The 18,056-nt window shown below is 41.7% G+C and overlaps 1 protein-coding gene across 2 annotated transcripts in view; it reads left to right on the forward strand.

The window, feature by feature from the left end:
* The window catches only part of PHC1 (polyhomeotic homolog 1), a 159,935-nt gene that overhangs the window by 35,950 nt on the left and 105,929 nt on the right, over positions 1-18,056 (forward strand). The window contains exons 1-2 of one of the 2 annotated variants that reach the window (XM_081317585.1): positions 14,247-14,480; positions 15,589-15,747. In XM_081317585.1, the coding sequence (XP_081173711.1) occupies positions 14,409-14,480; positions 15,589-15,747 (231 nt within the window). In that variant the 5' untranslated portion in view covers positions 14,247-14,408. Of the gene's footprint in view, positions 1-14,246; positions 14,481-15,588; positions 15,748-18,056 lie in introns of those variants that run through there. The other variant, XM_081317586.1, reaches the window with a different exon arrangement.

The following is an 18,056-nucleotide window of genomic DNA, read 5'->3' on the forward strand; positions in this document are numbered from 1 at the left end:
TTTCACTCAACCAGCCAATGAGAGTCAAAATGCTGGCGACCTCGTACTCGGGAGCGCTGTCTCCGTCATGATGTTCCAGTGAGGGAGGTTCTGCTTGGCAGAGTGGACACGCCAGTTACTCGGGGATCAACAGTGACCAACGAATGTGGCATAGTTAATTGATAGGCGAACGGATTGATGACCGCCTCGATTGGGAACAGTCCTAGATATTGGTAGTCTAACTTCTTGGCTGGCCGGGTTGACGGTTGGTTCCTGGTGGACAGCCATACCCGGTTTCCCACTGTTAGTGGAGGCATATCCCGCCTTGACCGATCGGCCACCTTTTTGTACTTGGCCTTGGCATTCTCCAACTGTCGTCGTACCAATCAGTGAATCGCCTGTGACTCTGCCATGAAATCATTCACTGCTGGAACTGATGAGTCTGGCAGCGAAAGAAGGAAAAACCGGGAGTGATAACCCACATTGGCCAAAACCGGGGCTATCTGTGTGGAGGTGTGCTGCGAGTTGTTGAACGTGAACTCAGCTACCGCAAGATGGTCAGCCCAATATTTCTGCTGCTGATTTATATAGCAGCGCAGGTACAGCTCAAGAATTCTGATGACCTTCTTGGTCCCGCCGTCAGTTTGGGGATGATGCGTGGACGAGAGGCAAATCTTGATATCCATCGCCTTCATCAACCCCTGCCAGAAACGGGCTGTGAATTGGGCCCCTCTATTGAACAAGACCCTATCAGGGAGGCCGTGCAGCCAGAACACCTGGATGAACATACGACAGGTGGCATGGGCTGACGGCAAGTCACAGCAAGGAATGAAATGCGCCATCTTGGTCAGCATATCCATCCTGAACACCATTGTGAATCCAGAAGACGGGGGTAAGTCTGTCAGGAAGTCCATGGACACAGCCCCCCAGGGTATTTTGGGCGTTGGCAAGGGCTGCAGTAGTCTGGGCGGGGGGCCCATTGCTGACTTGGCCTGCCTACATGGGGTACAGGATGTGAAGTAGGCCTGGACATCGTGTCTGACTCGGGGACACCAGAAGGTATGGGAGACCAGGTTCAGGGACTTGAATAGGCCAAAATTCCCTGCTGCCGGATTATCATGACACTGGCTGAGGATGAGTCCCCTGAGTGGCCCTCCCGGAACATAGAACCAGTCACAATAGTGTAAGAGTCCATCTGTGACCATCCATGGGGAATCTGGCCCCACGTCTTTTCGCTGAGCCACCCATGCATCCTGTTGCTGGGCCTCCCGAATCTGAGCCCAAACATCTATAGGCTCCCGCACCACAGCAAAAGGCTTGATGGGAAGCACTGTCCAGGGCAGTAGCTTGTTTTTTGCTCCGAAATATTCAGGCTTCCTGGACAGAGCATCCGCTTTTTGGTTGCAACCGCTGGGTATGTACATTATACAGAAATTGAACCTTGCAATGAAATGAGACCACTGAATCTGGTGTTGGTTAAATTTCTGAGGGGTCTGCAGGCTTTTCCAAATTTATGGTCCATCCGGACCTCGATTTGATGCTGCGCCCCTTCCAGATGATGTCTCCATGCCTCAAATGCCACTTTGATGGCCAGCAGCTCCTTCTCCCAGATGGTATAGTTGCGCTCCACTTGATTCAGTTTCCGTGAGTAGTACGTGTAAGGGAAGAGGGCATCACCGGGCATCGTTGCCTGGAGTAACACCTCCCCAATGGCAATGTCGGAGGCATCCGTCTCCATGATAAATGGCCGTTGCGGGTCAGGATGCTTCAAGATGGGCTCCTTCAAAGCCTGGCAAGCCCATTGTTCTGGAGCATCCCACTGAAACTGAGTCTTTCTCTGCAGGAGCTAAGTGAGGGGGGATGTCATGGTAGCAAAACTGGGGATGAAAGCCCAATAGTAGTTGGCAAACCGAAGAAGCCGCTGGACATCCTTCACATGACAGGGTTGCCAACGTTGCAGAGACTCGACCTTACTCGGCTCCATGGTGATGCCCTCAGGAGAAATGCAGTGACCCAGGAAATTGATGGTCACCTGGTAGAACTGGCATTTTTCCAGTTTGGCATACAGCCAATGTTTTCCGAGCTGCTGCAGGACCTGACTGAAATGCTGATGGTGCATTTCTCGCAATGGGGAGTAGATCAGAATGTTCTCCAAGTAGATCACGACAAACTGATCTAAGAAGTCCCGGAAAATGTCTTTCATAAAATGCTGAAACACTGCAGGGGCATTGGTCAGGCCAAACGGCATCACTGTGTACTTGAAGTGCCTGTACCAAGTACCAAACAGCCTCTTCCATTCATCACCCGACCGAACTCTGACAAGGTTGTAAACTCCACGCAAGTCCAGTTTTGTAAAGATCTTTGCCTTCCAGAGCCAGTCCAAGCGTTTGGGGATGAGGGGCAGCAGGTATCAATTGTGCACCGTGATGGCATTTAATTTCCTGTAATCACAGTATAGCCGCAATTCGCGGACTTCTTTTTGACAAAGAGCACGGGTGCAGACACTGGCGAGGACGAGGGCCGAATAAAACCCAAATTCTTGTCCAGAAAGTCCCACAATACGTCCAACTCTGGGTTTGCCAGGGACTAAATCAATGGGGCAGTCATAGGGCCTGTGCGGGAACAATTGATCTGCCTCAGTCTCACTGAATACATCGGCATAATTTGTTAGTTCAGAGGGCAAGGAAATCCCTGGGGGACCCTCCACCTAGTCGGCATAGATATGGCTGGTGTGGTCCACGCACTGTAAGCTGGGGAAGGTGAACAGGTTCTGTGAGCAATAAATATGTGGGTCATGCATCCGGAGCAATGCCAGTCCCAAGACCACGGGGAAATGCAGATCTGAGGTGATATAGAACTGGATGGCCTCCTCATGTGAACTGATGGCCATATATAATGGTTGTGTGGTGGCCTTAATTGGCCCAGACAGGAGCACTCAACCATCTACTAACATCGGTGCTTCGTGATGGCCCCAGTGTCAATCAATACATGGACGGGAATCCCCTTGGGCAACCTGAGGAGACTCAGGCTCGCCTCCAGTATCAGATGCTGTGGAGGTCTGTGGGTAGCATCTGAAAGGCGTCGCTCAATGTTGTGAGATGGACGACCAAAAATGCCCTTCAGGTCAGGCTCGGGCCGTTTCCTCACAGAGGATCATGTGGGTTTCTTGGGGCAGGTTCAGTCACAGATACCTTGCATTGTTTCTTGGGGCAGAAGGTAGCCAAATGCCCAGGGTCCCCACAGTAAAAACACAATCCCCCCGAATGCTGCCTGTTCATTTCTGCCACCGATAGGCAAGGTCTGGCAACACCTAACTCCATTGGCTCCTCTGGACTGGGGTCTCAATGCACATTGGGCTGCATGTGTCTCTGGGGTGGCATGGTGACTCCTTTGCTGCTGCAGCTGAGCATTGATCCACAGAGATGGATCAGCCCATTGAGGTCTGCGGGAATATCAACATGGGCCAGCTCATCCAACATCTCCAACAATCCATCCTGGAAAGCGTCCACGAGTGCAGCCTCATTCCAGGCTGAATCCTGGATAAGCAGCCAAAAATTACTGATATAGCCCTGTAGGGGGCATCGGCCCTGCCTCAGAGTTTTCAGGAGTTGGGTAACAGTCTTTGTCTTAATGGGGTCCTTGTACATCAGACACATATAATCACAAAACCCCACAAAGTTGTCCAACAATGGACTAGGTTGGACTAGCAGAAGTGTGCCCCAACGAGCTGCAGCACCAGAGAGAAGGCCCACTTTATCCTGGTCAGTGGGGAAATCAGCCGCTCTCACACTGAAACAGATGGCATTGTCCCAGGAAAGCAAGAAACATATCCGGATTGCCATCAAATTTGTCTGGCATCGCAACTTGGCATTTTCTCCTGGGTGGTGGTGGAGTAGCAGGGATGTGTGCTTGCAGCTGAGCCACTTGAGCTGATAACAAAGCCAGCTGCTGGGAGAGCTGGGCATTCTCCTCACGTAACTGCTTCATAATAGTAGGGGGTTAGGCTGAAGGCAAACTGTTCTGTCCCAGCCTATGTCCGTCCTTGTTGCGTCACAAGAACAGCCCCTTTTTATCAGTAGGTTGGAAAAACCAACCCTTTTTATTTTGTATACAGTCCTGATAATTATTTCCTCAAAACAAAAACAATGGAATACTTTTCCAATGAATAATTGGTTCAAAAAGCAAAACAGAGCAGAAATTAAACAAGAATTTCACCAGTAAAACAAACACCATGATTCCTTTGAAGTTCTTTACAAATGGTTGCCTTCAGCAACCAGCACCACCCACACCCACCTTTTTATTAAGCACCCCCAAGGCATGGCTTCTCAATGCCTTCTCCTCCTCCCTTGGAGTTGCCATATTGTCTCCCTCTGACCTGCTCTAGTTAGCTGCTTTCTTTTACGAGTGTCTATAATGATGTCCAGCTGTGAGTCCTCAGAGTCTGACTCATCTTCCCCAGACAGCTGAGTCTCATCCTCAACACTATTGGAGGGGCCAGGCTCTTCCTCTGATTGTGAGTCTTGTACTTCATCAGAGCTTCCCTCTGACTCTGATGGCTCTCCAGACCCCTCCTCCTCCTCTGATTCCCCGGACTCAGCTGCCGGGTCCACAGGCTGGCACGGATTCACAACATCTGTCGACTATGTCTAAAATTACTAAGTAAGAAATTAGGACTGGCTTCCGGTTCCGGATCTCGGTGCTGGCAGACGTGCCGGGTAATTGTTCCTCCTGCCATCTGGTTTCCTCTCTCTGGGGGACCCCTGAAAGGGGTTGAAAGTCGCCTTGGAGGTGCAACAAGCGGGGAAGAGGACCTTCCGTTTCCTCCAGAGCAGCTCTTCGGACCGACGGAAAAAAGATCAGCCACTCCCATGGCCCATCATTAATGCCGTTTGCAGCCGAGCCAAACTTACAGCTAAGCACTTGAAAGCACTGCAGAGGAACTGGGTGAGACCTACTTTCTTTTTACCCCAAGTATTTTTTCCTGCAAAAGGTCTTTGAAATTGCTTCCCCCTTTGAGGAGAGAGGGAAGAGAACGTCCTTCTCCCACTCTCTAAGATGGCAGCAGCTGCCTACATTGGGGAGATAAAGTCCTGAAAAAATATAAAGTAACTGGACTTACATGTTCCTTAGACCTGGCAACCCAAAAGGTTCCTACTTTCACGGGAACTGGTTATTTTAACTATTTGGGAAAACCCCCCCGAAAAGAACCTAAACTAGATAAAAGTCTAGCCTTTCTGATAAGGATTTCAAATGCCACTGTGGACATCTTGTGGTGAAACCTGGTATAGCAAGTGAATATCCCTGGTAAAGTGACCTATTTACAATTTAGATTTGTCCTTGCTATTATCTAAAGATAAAAAAAACTGCAGCTGGGAGCTGAAACTGACTTAAGAACTGTGCAGGTGAACATTAACTGACTTATTTTAAAAATTAGCCTCCGTTAAAGGACTATCTATACTTCAGAAATGGAGGGGAACCAGCAACAAACTTTGCTTTACTGTAAACTTATACTTGGAAAAATCCTTGAAGCTACTGAGATAATTAAATCCAGACTGAAAGATAAAGGCGCCAGCTTGAATCTACAAACTGAAACTCAGACTCCAACTAAAGAATCTACAACCCAGGAAATAATAGTAGCGGAGGAAATTAATACCAAGAGGACTTTTAAGGAACAACAACAACATATTGAAAATTTTGACAACCAAACCCTGATTGTAACCAAAGAACCTACAACCCAAAAAGTAACAGAAATGGAACAAAGTAATATCAAAATAGAGGATGCTAAAGATCAACAAGGACAGCACATTGAAAACCTAGATAACCAATCAATGATTATAAAATTGGATATGATCTTTTACCTAAACCAGAAGAAACTTCTGAAGACCAGACCGAACTGAAGATAAAAACACTAGAACAAACACTGAGACTTGAACTACCAGGGAAACAACCTAATGATTACAAATGGACCAGTTTCCCCCCCCTTATAAAATAATAAGGGATTAAATGGCTTAATAATTAGGGTTTAGATTAATAAGGGAAATGGAAATTAAATATTAGGAACCAGCCTTGAACTATCGCTTAGCCCAGAAAATATAGATGATGGATTTGAGAAAATAAAAGTTAGTTACTTTATTAGTAAGCTGTGAGGTACTAGGATGAGAATTAGAAAATGTTTATGAAATAAAATAAGAATATAAGTAAGTAATATGTGTATTTTAGATATCATAACTTTTGTCTAGTGAATTAAAGGAAATTTAGGTTACCAGAAATTTGAATATTATGGATGTTAAAGGTTAAAATTGGAATGCTGTAATTAGAAATTAAGAATTAGGTAAAACTTAAAAACAGGATATGGGTATATATAAGCATGTTAATGGGAAATAGAGAAGGAATTTTTGAACAATGTAACTTGAGATATATACTAACAAAGCTGTTACTGAACTATTGATTACCCAGTCACCACATTGTTTTCTAAACACTTGGATGTTAAGTTGGAAAATTAATAAAATTTGTTATAAAAAAAAAAGAAATTAGGACCGAAATTCTTGGGGCCTTTCCCCATTGTAAAGATCACTAACCTGGTCACCATAGAATTAAAATTCCCTAGGCTTTTAGGAAGAGTTCACTCTGTCTTCCATTGCAGCCTGCTGAAACTTTTTCGGGGTTCCACTTTAAGATCTCCCACTAAGAAGGCACCCGGACCCCTTGTGGTTGTGGGTCAGACCCACTATGAAGTAAAGCATATTCTTGATTCTAGAATTTTTAAAGGGAAATTGCAGTACTTAGTACAATGGAAGGGATATTCGCTGTCTGAAGCCACTTGGGTGAACTCTAGTGATGTGAAAGCTGACAGACTCATCAAAAGATTCTATAGGAAACACCCTAACAAACCGAGAGGCAGTCCCTAACATATACTTTTGTTTACGTTACAGGATCTGTCCTTTTTGTAAGGGGGGGGCAGATGTCAACACTGCTAACATCAGATGTTTTTGCTTTGGCAACAGATGGAGATGCAACCATTTTTTCTTATGTTTTACTCTTAGAGTTAGAATTAGATGATGCTGGGGGGAGGAATGTGCATGAGAGTTTAGCTAGACATAACAATACTGAACCTAGTGTGTGAACCAAGGTTATTGGAATAAGAGATGATAAGAATTGGCAGGCTGGGGAACTGGAGGGGAAGCCTGCATTTCAAACTAATTGGAGAATGTTTAGTTTAGTTTAGTTTATTGAATTTTTATACCGCCCTTCTCCCAAAGGACTCAGGGCGGTGAACAGGGCATATAAATAGAAATACAAAAGTTAAAAGAAGATTAAATAATTGCCCAATTAAAACAATCAAAATGTAAAACCCATTAAAACCCTAAGATTCCCCGATCAGGCCAGGCCAGCTTGTTCGAATAAATGGGTCTTTAACCCGCGCTGGAAGGAGCGAAGATCCGGTGCCATCCGGAGCTCAACCGGCAGTTGGTTCCATAAAGCCGGGGCGCCCACAGAGAAGGCCCTCCCCCTGGGGGCCGCCAGTCGACATTCTCTGACCGGTGGCACCCTGAGGAGGCCCTCTCTGTGGGAACGCACAGGGCGGAGGGGAGTCGACGCCGGCAGCAGGTGGTCCCCAAGGTATTCCGGACCCATGCCATGTAAGGACTTAAAAACCATCACCAAGACCTTGAACCGCACCCGGAAGACAACTGGTAACCAATGCAGCTCGCGGAGCAAAGGTGTAACATGGGAGTACCGGGAAACTCCCAAGACAACTCTCGCGGCCGCATTCTGTACCAGTTGGAGCCTCCGAGTGGTCTTCAAGGGAAGCCCTATGTAAAGAGCATTGCAGTAGTCCAGACGAGAGGTCACGAGCGCATGAGTGACCGTACACAGGGCATCCCGGTCCAGATAGGGCTGCAACTGACGCACCAGGCGAACCTGAGCGAAAGCCCCCCTAGTCACGGCTACTATGTGATCTTCTAGAGTAAGCCGTGAATCCAGGAGGACTCCCAAGTTGCGAGCCCTATCCACGGGGGGTAAAAACTCACCCCCCATAGAAAGAGATGGAACATTTTGAATGTCCCGGGATGCCGGAATGTACAGCCACTCGGTCTTGTCAGGGTTGAGCTGGAGTCTGTTCTTCCCCATCCAGACCCGAACCGCCTCCAGGCAACGGGACATCACATCGAGGGCATCACTGGGGTGGTTTGGGGTCGAAATGAAAAGTTGGGTATCATCAGCGTATTGATGATACCCAACTCCAAAACCACGAATGATCTCACCCAGCGGTTTCATGTAGATGTTAAACAGGAGAGGCGAGAGGACCGATCCCTGAGGAACTCCACAAACGAGAGCCCTAGGGGTCGACCTCTGCTCCCCTGCCACCACCGACTGCGAGCGTCCCAGGAGATAGGAGGAGAACCACTGAAGAACTGTGCCTCCCAGTCCCCTGAGACGCCGCAGCAGGATACCATGGTCGATGGTATCGAAAGCCGCCGAGAGGTCTAATAGGACTAGGACAGAGGAATGTCCTCTGTCCCGAGCCCTCCAGAGATCATTCACCAGAGCGACCAATGCCGTCTCCGTGCTGTCCCCGGGCCTGAAGCCCGATTGGGATGGGTCTAGATAATCCGCTTCATCCAGAACCAGAGGGAGCTGATGCGCCACCACACTCTCAACAACCTTCGCAAGAAAGCGAAGGTTGGAGACCGGACGAAAGTTGTTTAACACAGCTGGGTCCAAGGCCATGTGATTTATGATTGTTAATTGGAGGAGGGAATTATGCCTTGATACTATATGGTCAGGGAAGGGGAATTCAGTTTTTCGTTTCAATTACGTTAGTGCCAATGCTGTGCTTCTCAAATAAAGATCAAGGGAAAGAATGCCTTGAAGTTCTTTGAAGAGTTTCATCTGTCGGAACCATGACAGGTAGGCTTCCAAGTCCTTGAATGTGGTACTGGGGGAACTTCAGTGGCCAGAACTTCAAGGTCTGAGTGTAACTACCATTTGGGTAGCACTAGTGTAACTTTGAACGGTCATTAATAAGGAATTACCTATAATATAGAAATGATAATAATTAAAACTCAAACCATTCATAATTTGCTATTACTACAAATAGCAATAATAGGCATTATAATGCAATATCTTGAAAAAACCTGCTGTGAACAGTACAATTGTTTTAAGATTTCTTTTTTCTTACTTGATTAGAAAAAATACAAGTAATATTTGTTTTAAAAGAACTTAGAAGTATCCTGTCATACATAAATCAAATAGCAGTATATTATTTTACTAAAAATTATATATTTTTTGAATGCTAACAAGTTCAAATTCCAGCTGGTACCTACTTTACTAGTAGATGTCCTTGGGCAACCTCTCCCCCACCACACACAATTGGCCTGCCTACCTCAAATATAGGAATAGGATTGTCATGCTGGCTCAGACACTGCTTAGATTAACGAGGTGTCAACGCTGCTAACATCGGATGTACTTGCTTTGACAACAAATGGAGATGCAACCATTTTCTTCTTATGCAGCTATTTTCTCTATTGCTTTTAGAATTAGTTGCTGGGAGCGGGAATAGGGATGAGAGTCCAGCTAGTCATAACAATAATAACTTAGTCATGGGAGCCCAAGGACATTGGGTCCAGAGTTGATAGTGTTTTGGTGGGCTGGGGAGCTCAGGATAAAGCCCGTACTTCAAGCTAATCGGGGAATGTGACTTATGACTGTTTATTGGAGGAGGGAATTGCACTGTGTTACTTTGTATCCAGGGGAGGGGAATTTAGTTTCTGGTTTCAAAAATGTAGTGCCGATACTTTGTTTCTTGAATAAAAGATTCTTTAAGGTAAACAATGCCTCAAAGTTCTTTTGAAGAGTTTCTTTTCTTTTTTATTGAAAAGTTTTATAAAAGTTACAATATAAACCCCAAACCCAACCCACCCTAAACCCCCCCTCTCCCTCCCCCACTTCCCAGAGCTGAGTACAGGGTTACAAATATAATAATCATAATCTAACTAACATTAACCAACTATATAAATAACCAAGTCCATAATGCGCTTTAACTCCCCTTTAACATAAATATAAACAGATTAAAAGTAAACATAATAATAACATAAACAAATTAATATCCTAATTATTAAACAATACAATATCCAAGTTAAACAATACTACTACTACTACTACTACTACTACTACTACTACTAATAATAATAATAATAATAATAATATATAATTAAAACTAATAAAAATTCCACTATAATAAACTATTAATAATAACTCTAAAATTTACTCATAGGCTAAATGGAACTTTTTAGTCCCATATTTATTCTGAATATAATCTATTCATCTTCTCCAGACCGAAATGTATCTTTCTTGTGAATGATCCTTCAAATAAGCAGAAATCTTAGCCATTTCTGCTAAATTTGACACCTTAAGCGTCCATTCTTTTATAGTAGGCAAGCAATCCTTCTTCCAATATTGCCCTACCAATAACCTTGCAGCTGTTATCAAATTTAACATCAAGTTAGTTTCTTTAGTATCACAATCTGTAATAACACCCAATAAAAATAATTGTGGAGTAAACTTTATTTTTCTCTTGAAAATCTTTTGAACGTTCCACCAAATCTTAATCCAAAAAGCTTTTATATTTCTACAAGTCCACCAGATATGAAAATAAGTAGCATCCAAACTGCCACATCTCCAACATTTGGGCTGTAAATTAGGATACATACAAGACAACTTTTTAGGATCCAGATGCCATCTATAAAACATTTTGTAAAAATTTTCTCTTAAATTTTGGGCCTGGGTAAATTTTACATTTCTAACCCAAATTACCTCCCATATATCCAATGGAATCAGTTCTTGAATATTTTGGGCCCACTTTACCATGCAATCTTTAACTAATTCCATTTCTGAATCCAATTCTATTAAAGCATTATAAATTCTCTTTATATGCACTCAGTTTTGATCTTTAATCTGTTTTACCAAATTCTCATCCATTAATGTAATACCAACCTTTTGATCTAACTTCCACCTAGCTAACAATTGAGTATACTGAAACCAAGACTGTACAATATTTTCTTGCTTTAACTCAGCTGATTTTAATTGCCAATCATTCCCTACCAATCTAAGTAATTCCTTATAAGAAATCCTATCCAAATTCACACCCATAGATACACCCTCTATCGTGTGTCCAGGAATCCCCCAGATTGGTATTTTATAATTTAACTTATAATAATACTTTTTCCAGACACGCAATAAAGCACTTCTTAAAATATAAGATTTAAAAGCCTTGTCAACTTTTTTATCATAAATTAAGTATGCATGCCACCCATATAATAAGTCCCATCCCTCAAGATGAAGTATACTTTTATTTGTTAAATTAAGCCAATCACTAACCAGTGTTAAAACCAACGCATCATTGTATAATTTCAAATTAGGCACCTTAAGTCCTCCTCTTTCACATGTGTCTTGTAAGATCTTAAGTTTAATTCTTGGTTTTTTCCCCGCCCAAATAAATTTATTAATACCCTTTTGCCATTCATCCAAATTGGCATCTTTTTTCAAAATAGGTATCATTTGAAACAAGAAGAGAAACTTTAGTAGAACATTCATTTTAACAGCTGCAATTTTCCCCAACAAAGATAATTGTAATTTTTTCCAATTGTTTAAATCCTTTTGTACTTTTAACCATAATGTCTCATAATTATTCTTATACAATTTTACATTAGAAGCTGTAATATATACTCCCAGATGTTTTTCACTATTTCAAAACCTGTCAATTTAACTAACATTTCCTTTTCCTTCATAGTCATGTTTTTAGATAATATTTTAGTCTTATTATTATTTACCTTAAAACCAGAAACTTTCCCATACTGTGTTATAACTTCCATCAAGTCTATAACCGAATGAATTGGTTGAGATAATGTCACAAGATTTAGCCTGTGGTAAATCTACAACCAGTGACATTGCGCCTTCAACTGGTTGTTTATCTTCCAGCCTTTCTTCTATTCTCTTAGGTCGTGGAGATGGTGGTGAACCTGCTTTCAGGACATAAGTATAAAAATCTTTTGCCTTTGAAATTGTATTAAGTCTATATCGTGTCCCTGCATAATTCACCACTATTCCAATAGGTATCTCCCATCTAAACTGCACCTGTCGATTTTTGAGCTCCTCAGACAGAAAGGTGAAATCTTTTCTTTTTCTAAGAATTTTTGGAGGTATTTCTTTTAAGATTATAATATTTTGATCCGCAATTTGAAATCTCTTTTTGTAAAAAGCCTGAATAATTGCATTCGAAGTGATCTCCTAAAAAAATAAATAACCACATCTCTGGGTAAATTTTTCTGCCTCGCAATCCATGAATTGACCCTAAATATTTTATCCATCTCTCTTGATAATTCCTCAGGTTCACATCCCAGAATAGGAGCTATAGCTTTTGCCACCTCCTCTTTCAGATCTTCTCGTGGGTCCTCCTTTAATCCTCTTATTCGCAATGCAAATTCCATATCTCTATATTGTGAGATGGTAACCTCATCCTCTGTTATATCAATCTTGTTTTCAACTTTGACAACTCTGCTTTCTAGTTTTTCAGTATTTTCCACAACTTCATCCATCTGGTCATCCAAGCGTTCAATATGTGTAGCTAACCCTTGAAGTGCAAGCAATATGTCTTCCCTCATTTCTCTATTTTTATTCTCAAGAAGGTCAGCCATCTCCTTCATTTTACTGTCAAGGAGATCAGCCATCTCCTTTATTTCTTGTGTTGCTTGCTTTAAAGCATCTTGAATATCTTTAAGCATAAATGCAGGCGGTGGGGGAGAAGGTGGAGGGGATTTAGGCTTAGATTGCACTGCAGGCTGTGCTACAGGAGAAGAGATTATACTTTTAGAAACAGCAGAAATTCCCAAACGCTTTGAAGCCATTTTCCTGCTTGTATAAATCCACTTCTTATAAGTTTCACTTTCCCCTTCAACAAAATCAGCAGTTAAAGAAAAAAAAGTAAAAAGCAAAATCCCAGAAAAAAGAAGAAAAAAATATTCTGTAAGAATTCTTTCTTTTAAAAAGAGAAAGAAACTGTAAATACACAAAGTCTAATACGTTGTTTAAACTTTGTTGCCAAATGTATCTCTTTCTTGACACTGTCCTTTCAAACAAAGAAACAGCATTCCGGTGCCATTTTTTCCTTTTAAGTCAAATTAAAATATGGAGAAGATTATTTTTCCCCGAGTTAAAGTTTCCAGCACTTGCAATTTTAACTTCTCCTGGTCAGCTCTGTCTGCTTTTAAATTACAAGTCCCTTTAAAATGCAGATGTGGATGTGGCGTCTTGCTTTGCTCCTGAAGTTCGGAGCAAAGGCATCCTGGAGTGCGGAGGAAGCCTCAGGCTCTGAGGGAACTCTCACCCTCCGACCTCCAAATAATTAAGGAGGTCTAGGGGAGCTCTACCTCTACATGAGGGAAACTCCCCTCCCCCTCTTCTCCCGAGGGGGAGGTTTTCAAGCCACGGGACAGCTGATTTTCGCTGTCTCCGCGTGCTTTTCACACAATTACAGGGTTGGCAGCCAAAAGAAAGCTGCCATCAGTGCAGCATCACCACCGGAAGCTCTTTTGAAGAGTTTCATCTGTCAGAACCATGACACGAGGTTTGTGTCGGATGCTGGTGAACCAGGACAATCTGACAATAAGTGGGCTCCTGAAACAATCTATACATGGATGAAATGGGAACATAGAATTGATGGAATGCTACCAAAACACTTAGACCTAAATAAGAAGGAAAAAGTAACCCCCCCCCATTTTCTCGTGACCTCTGCAGCCTCCAAAAAATATGAGAGAACAGAGTAGGCTTTCAAGAATAATTGTTGTTGGTTGTAGATGAATGGAGGCATGTCACCCAAAATTTTATGCCGTGTCACCATTACTGGGCTGGACCTCCCAAATCCAGAAGGGAGATTCCATGGAAAGTTGTGGAGAATAACAGGATTAGGATCCTGTGTGACTTCCATATCCAGATTGATATGAAGATATTGGTCAAACTTCTAGATATTGTAGTAGACAAGGATCAGAAGACAGCAATGGTAATGGATGTAGTGATGCCTGGTGAAGGCAACATCAAAAAGGAGTATGAGACACTGGAGAAGTAGTAGGGCCTGAAGGAGGAACCAGAAAAAAATGTCAAAACTCCAGAAGAGTGCAATGCTAGGAACAGCTCTGGCAGAGGACCTGAGATTGAAGAAAAAAATTCAAAACAGTTCATAAACTGTATATTAAATTAACTACCACCACATCATGCTTATGAAATATTATTGGCATTCTTCTATGAAAGTTTATGTCTTATTAAAGAGCTGTAAATGTTGCCATAAGTGGTCCAAACAGTAAAATCGATATTCCAATACTTTTATCTTTTTCACATTGGTTTTGTTGTGGTTGTGTATTCTTTAAGTAATTATGATAATTTCCTGCAGCTCTAGCAGTTATTCAAAAAGAAAACATGTGACCAGTCCATTAAAACGACTTTTGGTAAGTCAGGACTTTGCTGTGTAGCTAATCACCAGAAATTGTAAACTTTCTAAAGAGTTACAAAATAGAGGTTAGGTAGCCTAAAGTTGTGTAAAGATCTGGAATTTCTCTAACTTACACTTAATCACATGACATTGGGGGAAGATTTCAGGGAAGAAATGGCCCATCTTCTTGAAGATCTTCCTTTGGGTCCTAAGGCAAATATAATGCTTAGAAATCTTTAACATTAGCCTAATTGCTGTGATAAGTCAGCAATATATCTAACTTTACTTTGCATAAGACAGAGGAGAGTAAGGACGTATTTTCTCTGCATGAAGAAGTGGGGCTTTTATTTACGTAGATCCGTGCATTTCCTGTATGGGGAATATGTTCCATACAGGATTGAAACAGAAAATTTCTTCCCAATGAGCTTGATGCCTTGTGATGCAGAAACTGGATTTCTATAGTTCAGCAACATTTAGAAGTCGATGGGATAGCAAGAGAAAAATCTGCACATAAGATAATTGCCTCAGATTGAAGTGTTTTGAGACCTTTGGTGCATAAGGAGGTCAATTTTTGGACTTCTCATGTTTCATATTGAAACATCTATAGTATTTTTCAAGTACATTACTTAGTTCAGCTTGCAAAACACATTGGATATTAAGAATCTTACCAGGAAATTTCCTGTGTGTATGTATAACTCCATGCCTTATCAAATGTCTGTAAATTCAAGCTGTACTGTGTAAGAATGTGATACCATAATTATGTACTTAAGAGTCAGAAATTATTTTCAGAAACTTCATATTTGTTTCATTACAAGTTTCATATAGTGTGGACTGCATGGTTAAATAATGCTATTCCCACTTTTTGGTTCTTAATTGAAAAGTCTTAAATGTTTGCTTTAAAAATTAACATTTGTCTCATCACTTCATTGTTTTCATATTCTGCCTTATTGTTGAAGAAACAGTTATCTAGTAAAACAAATCTTATGTAATTTTGGATGATTAATTAAATAGTGACCTATATTACTAATACTTGGCATGAGTTTATATTTTAGACAGAAAATATTCAAATAATTTTGCAATGTATGTGTGTTTTCACATAAGGTAATCCTAATTCATTCTTCTAGGGCTTCAAACAAAACTTCAGACAGGGATCCTTGGGACCTGATACGATGGAAACTGAAAGTGAGCAGAATTCAAATTCAGCCAGTGGCAGCTCAGGCTCTGGTGGAAGCACTCGCCCTCAGATATCGCAAATGACACTCTATGAGCGTCAGGCAGTGCAGGTGAGGGTTAATTTTTATTCTTTAGAAATGTAATTGTGGCAGATATCAAGATTGTTTTAATTCTGAGGGGGTTAGCCAAGGAAAAATATGGCTTAAGAAAGTGGAATTCATGAGACGATGAGCTTCAACTCCCTGCATGCTAGTGTGACAACAAAAACTCAGATTAATATTTTGTTTTAGATCATACAGTACTTCCTTTTCTCAGAGCAGATCCTCTTTTATCCCAGTAGTCTATGGTCTTCTCAGTTGATATGCTTTGCTTTGGGAATAACCTAAATAAATATTAGATCACTTTTTTAAACTTTTGTTCTTCTTAGATAAGAAATGGTGAATGCATGATGAGATGAGGGATTACTTTCAATGACCAGTGCTAGATAATTCTAAGACCCCCTAGCTTTTAAATCACTTCATCCTTCCATATGCCATTTGACCAGGACAAAGGTAATACAAGGTTGATGGAGATTGATGCACGAAAAGACACAGAACTATGGGAGTTGCATGCTGCTGCGTGAGCAGTAAAAGTTTGCTCCGAAAGCTTCTGCCAAACAGTATAATTTTGGCATGTACTAAATGCAGCACATAAGAATTGATTATTTCTTTGAAATAATAGAAAATTTTCCTTTTCTTCAGGAAGACTTTAAAATTGACGGGGAAGGGTGACAATCTTTAGAATCTCTAGAACATTGTTGTTGTTGTTAGTTGCGAAGTCGTGTCCGACCCATCGCGACCCTATAAAAAACAAATCCAAAAATGAGGTAGGGAGTGATGAGAAAAAAGAAAAACTCCAACAACAATCAGGAGATGCAGGAAACATACCCACAGATAGGCATAAAGGTCTTAAATGCTTATATACAAATGCTCAAAGCTTGAGGAACAAACAGGGTAAACTAGAAGCAATAGTACACAAGGGCAGGTATGTCATAGTTGGCATTACAGAAACCTGGTGGGACGAAACCCATGACTGGAATGTACTGATAGATGGATACAAATTATTCAAAAGAAATAGATCTACAAAAAGAGGAGAGGGAATTGCACTATATGTAAGAGAACATTACATATCTACAGAAATGCACGTAATGAAAGATAAAATCGCTCCAGGTTGTATATGGGTCAATATAAAAGAAAAAAAGTGACATTGCCATCGGTGTATATTACAGACCACCCAACCAATCAGAAGAAATAGATGAACTCTTTACCAACCAGTTAACAAATGTAAGTAGGAAGCATACCACAATAAGTAATGGGAAACTTCAATTATCCAGATATCAACTGGGAGACAAACTCTGCAGCGAGTGGGAGATCAAACAGATTCTTAACCAACCTAGCCGACAACTTTATCATCCAAAAGGTAGAGGAGGGAACTAGAAGTAAAGCTATAATGGACCTAATCCTTACTAATCAAGAAAAAGTAATAGAGGGAGTTGAAGATGCTGGAACCTTGGGTGCAAGTGACCACGTCATGCTGAAATTCAATATAATGCAAACACAAACAACAGAAAATAATCCAACCAGTGGCTTCTGGTTTTTGTCGCGGCAGGACAGGATGCCCGATTTCACCCTGCTGGGGGTCCTAAAAATCGCCCCGAAGAGGCGATGAAGAGGAGAGTTGCCCTGTTGATGACGGAGAGATGGCGATCTTTCTGTTCAATCCAAGGAAAGCCCTCCAAACCAGCAGGGGAAAGACCGGCTACATTCCTGTGGCCAGCTATTAGCTGCTGACAACCAAAGAAGAAAAAAGCATCAATTAATACATTGTAAACAGCATGTTTGGAACTGGGTGAGAATATTGATCCTTTCTTTACTATTTTACAACTGAATTTTTTGGGAAAGGCTCCCAAGAAGCTAAAAACCTCCAAATATAAACGGAAGCGGTGTTTTAATTTTATGGGTGACAATACTGAGGTGGACGTAACAGAAAGCTACAGTTTTGATAAATTTGAGATCTGAGATAACTGTTAAGATTTTTCTCTTTGAAAAAAAAACATTGAACCGAAATATAAGAAATCCTTTGTTTTAAAAGGGGAAAATGGACTTTCAATGACATCTATAGTGGTGGATTTGTGTATAGCACTATAATTTGCTTCCTGGCTGCTTGGTGATTGCTCAGGAGCTGAGCTGCTTGCTCAGGAGAACAGCTGGCAATAAAAGGGAAATATTTTGACATACTTATCACTGTGACCTTCTTGGATTATAAATACAAACTGAGCTTGGACTTTTAACTTCAAGAGCTAGTGGGAGAGAAAAAAAAATTTGGACTATGCCTGGCTGAGAGAAACTTTTAAGCTGTTTTCAGAGAGGTTGAACATTTT

Source organism: Vipera berus (genome assembly GCF_964194415.1).
Source record: "Vipera berus genome assembly, chromosome: 2".
Lineage (NCBI taxonomy): Eukaryota > Metazoa > Chordata > Lepidosauria > Squamata > Viperidae > Vipera > Vipera berus.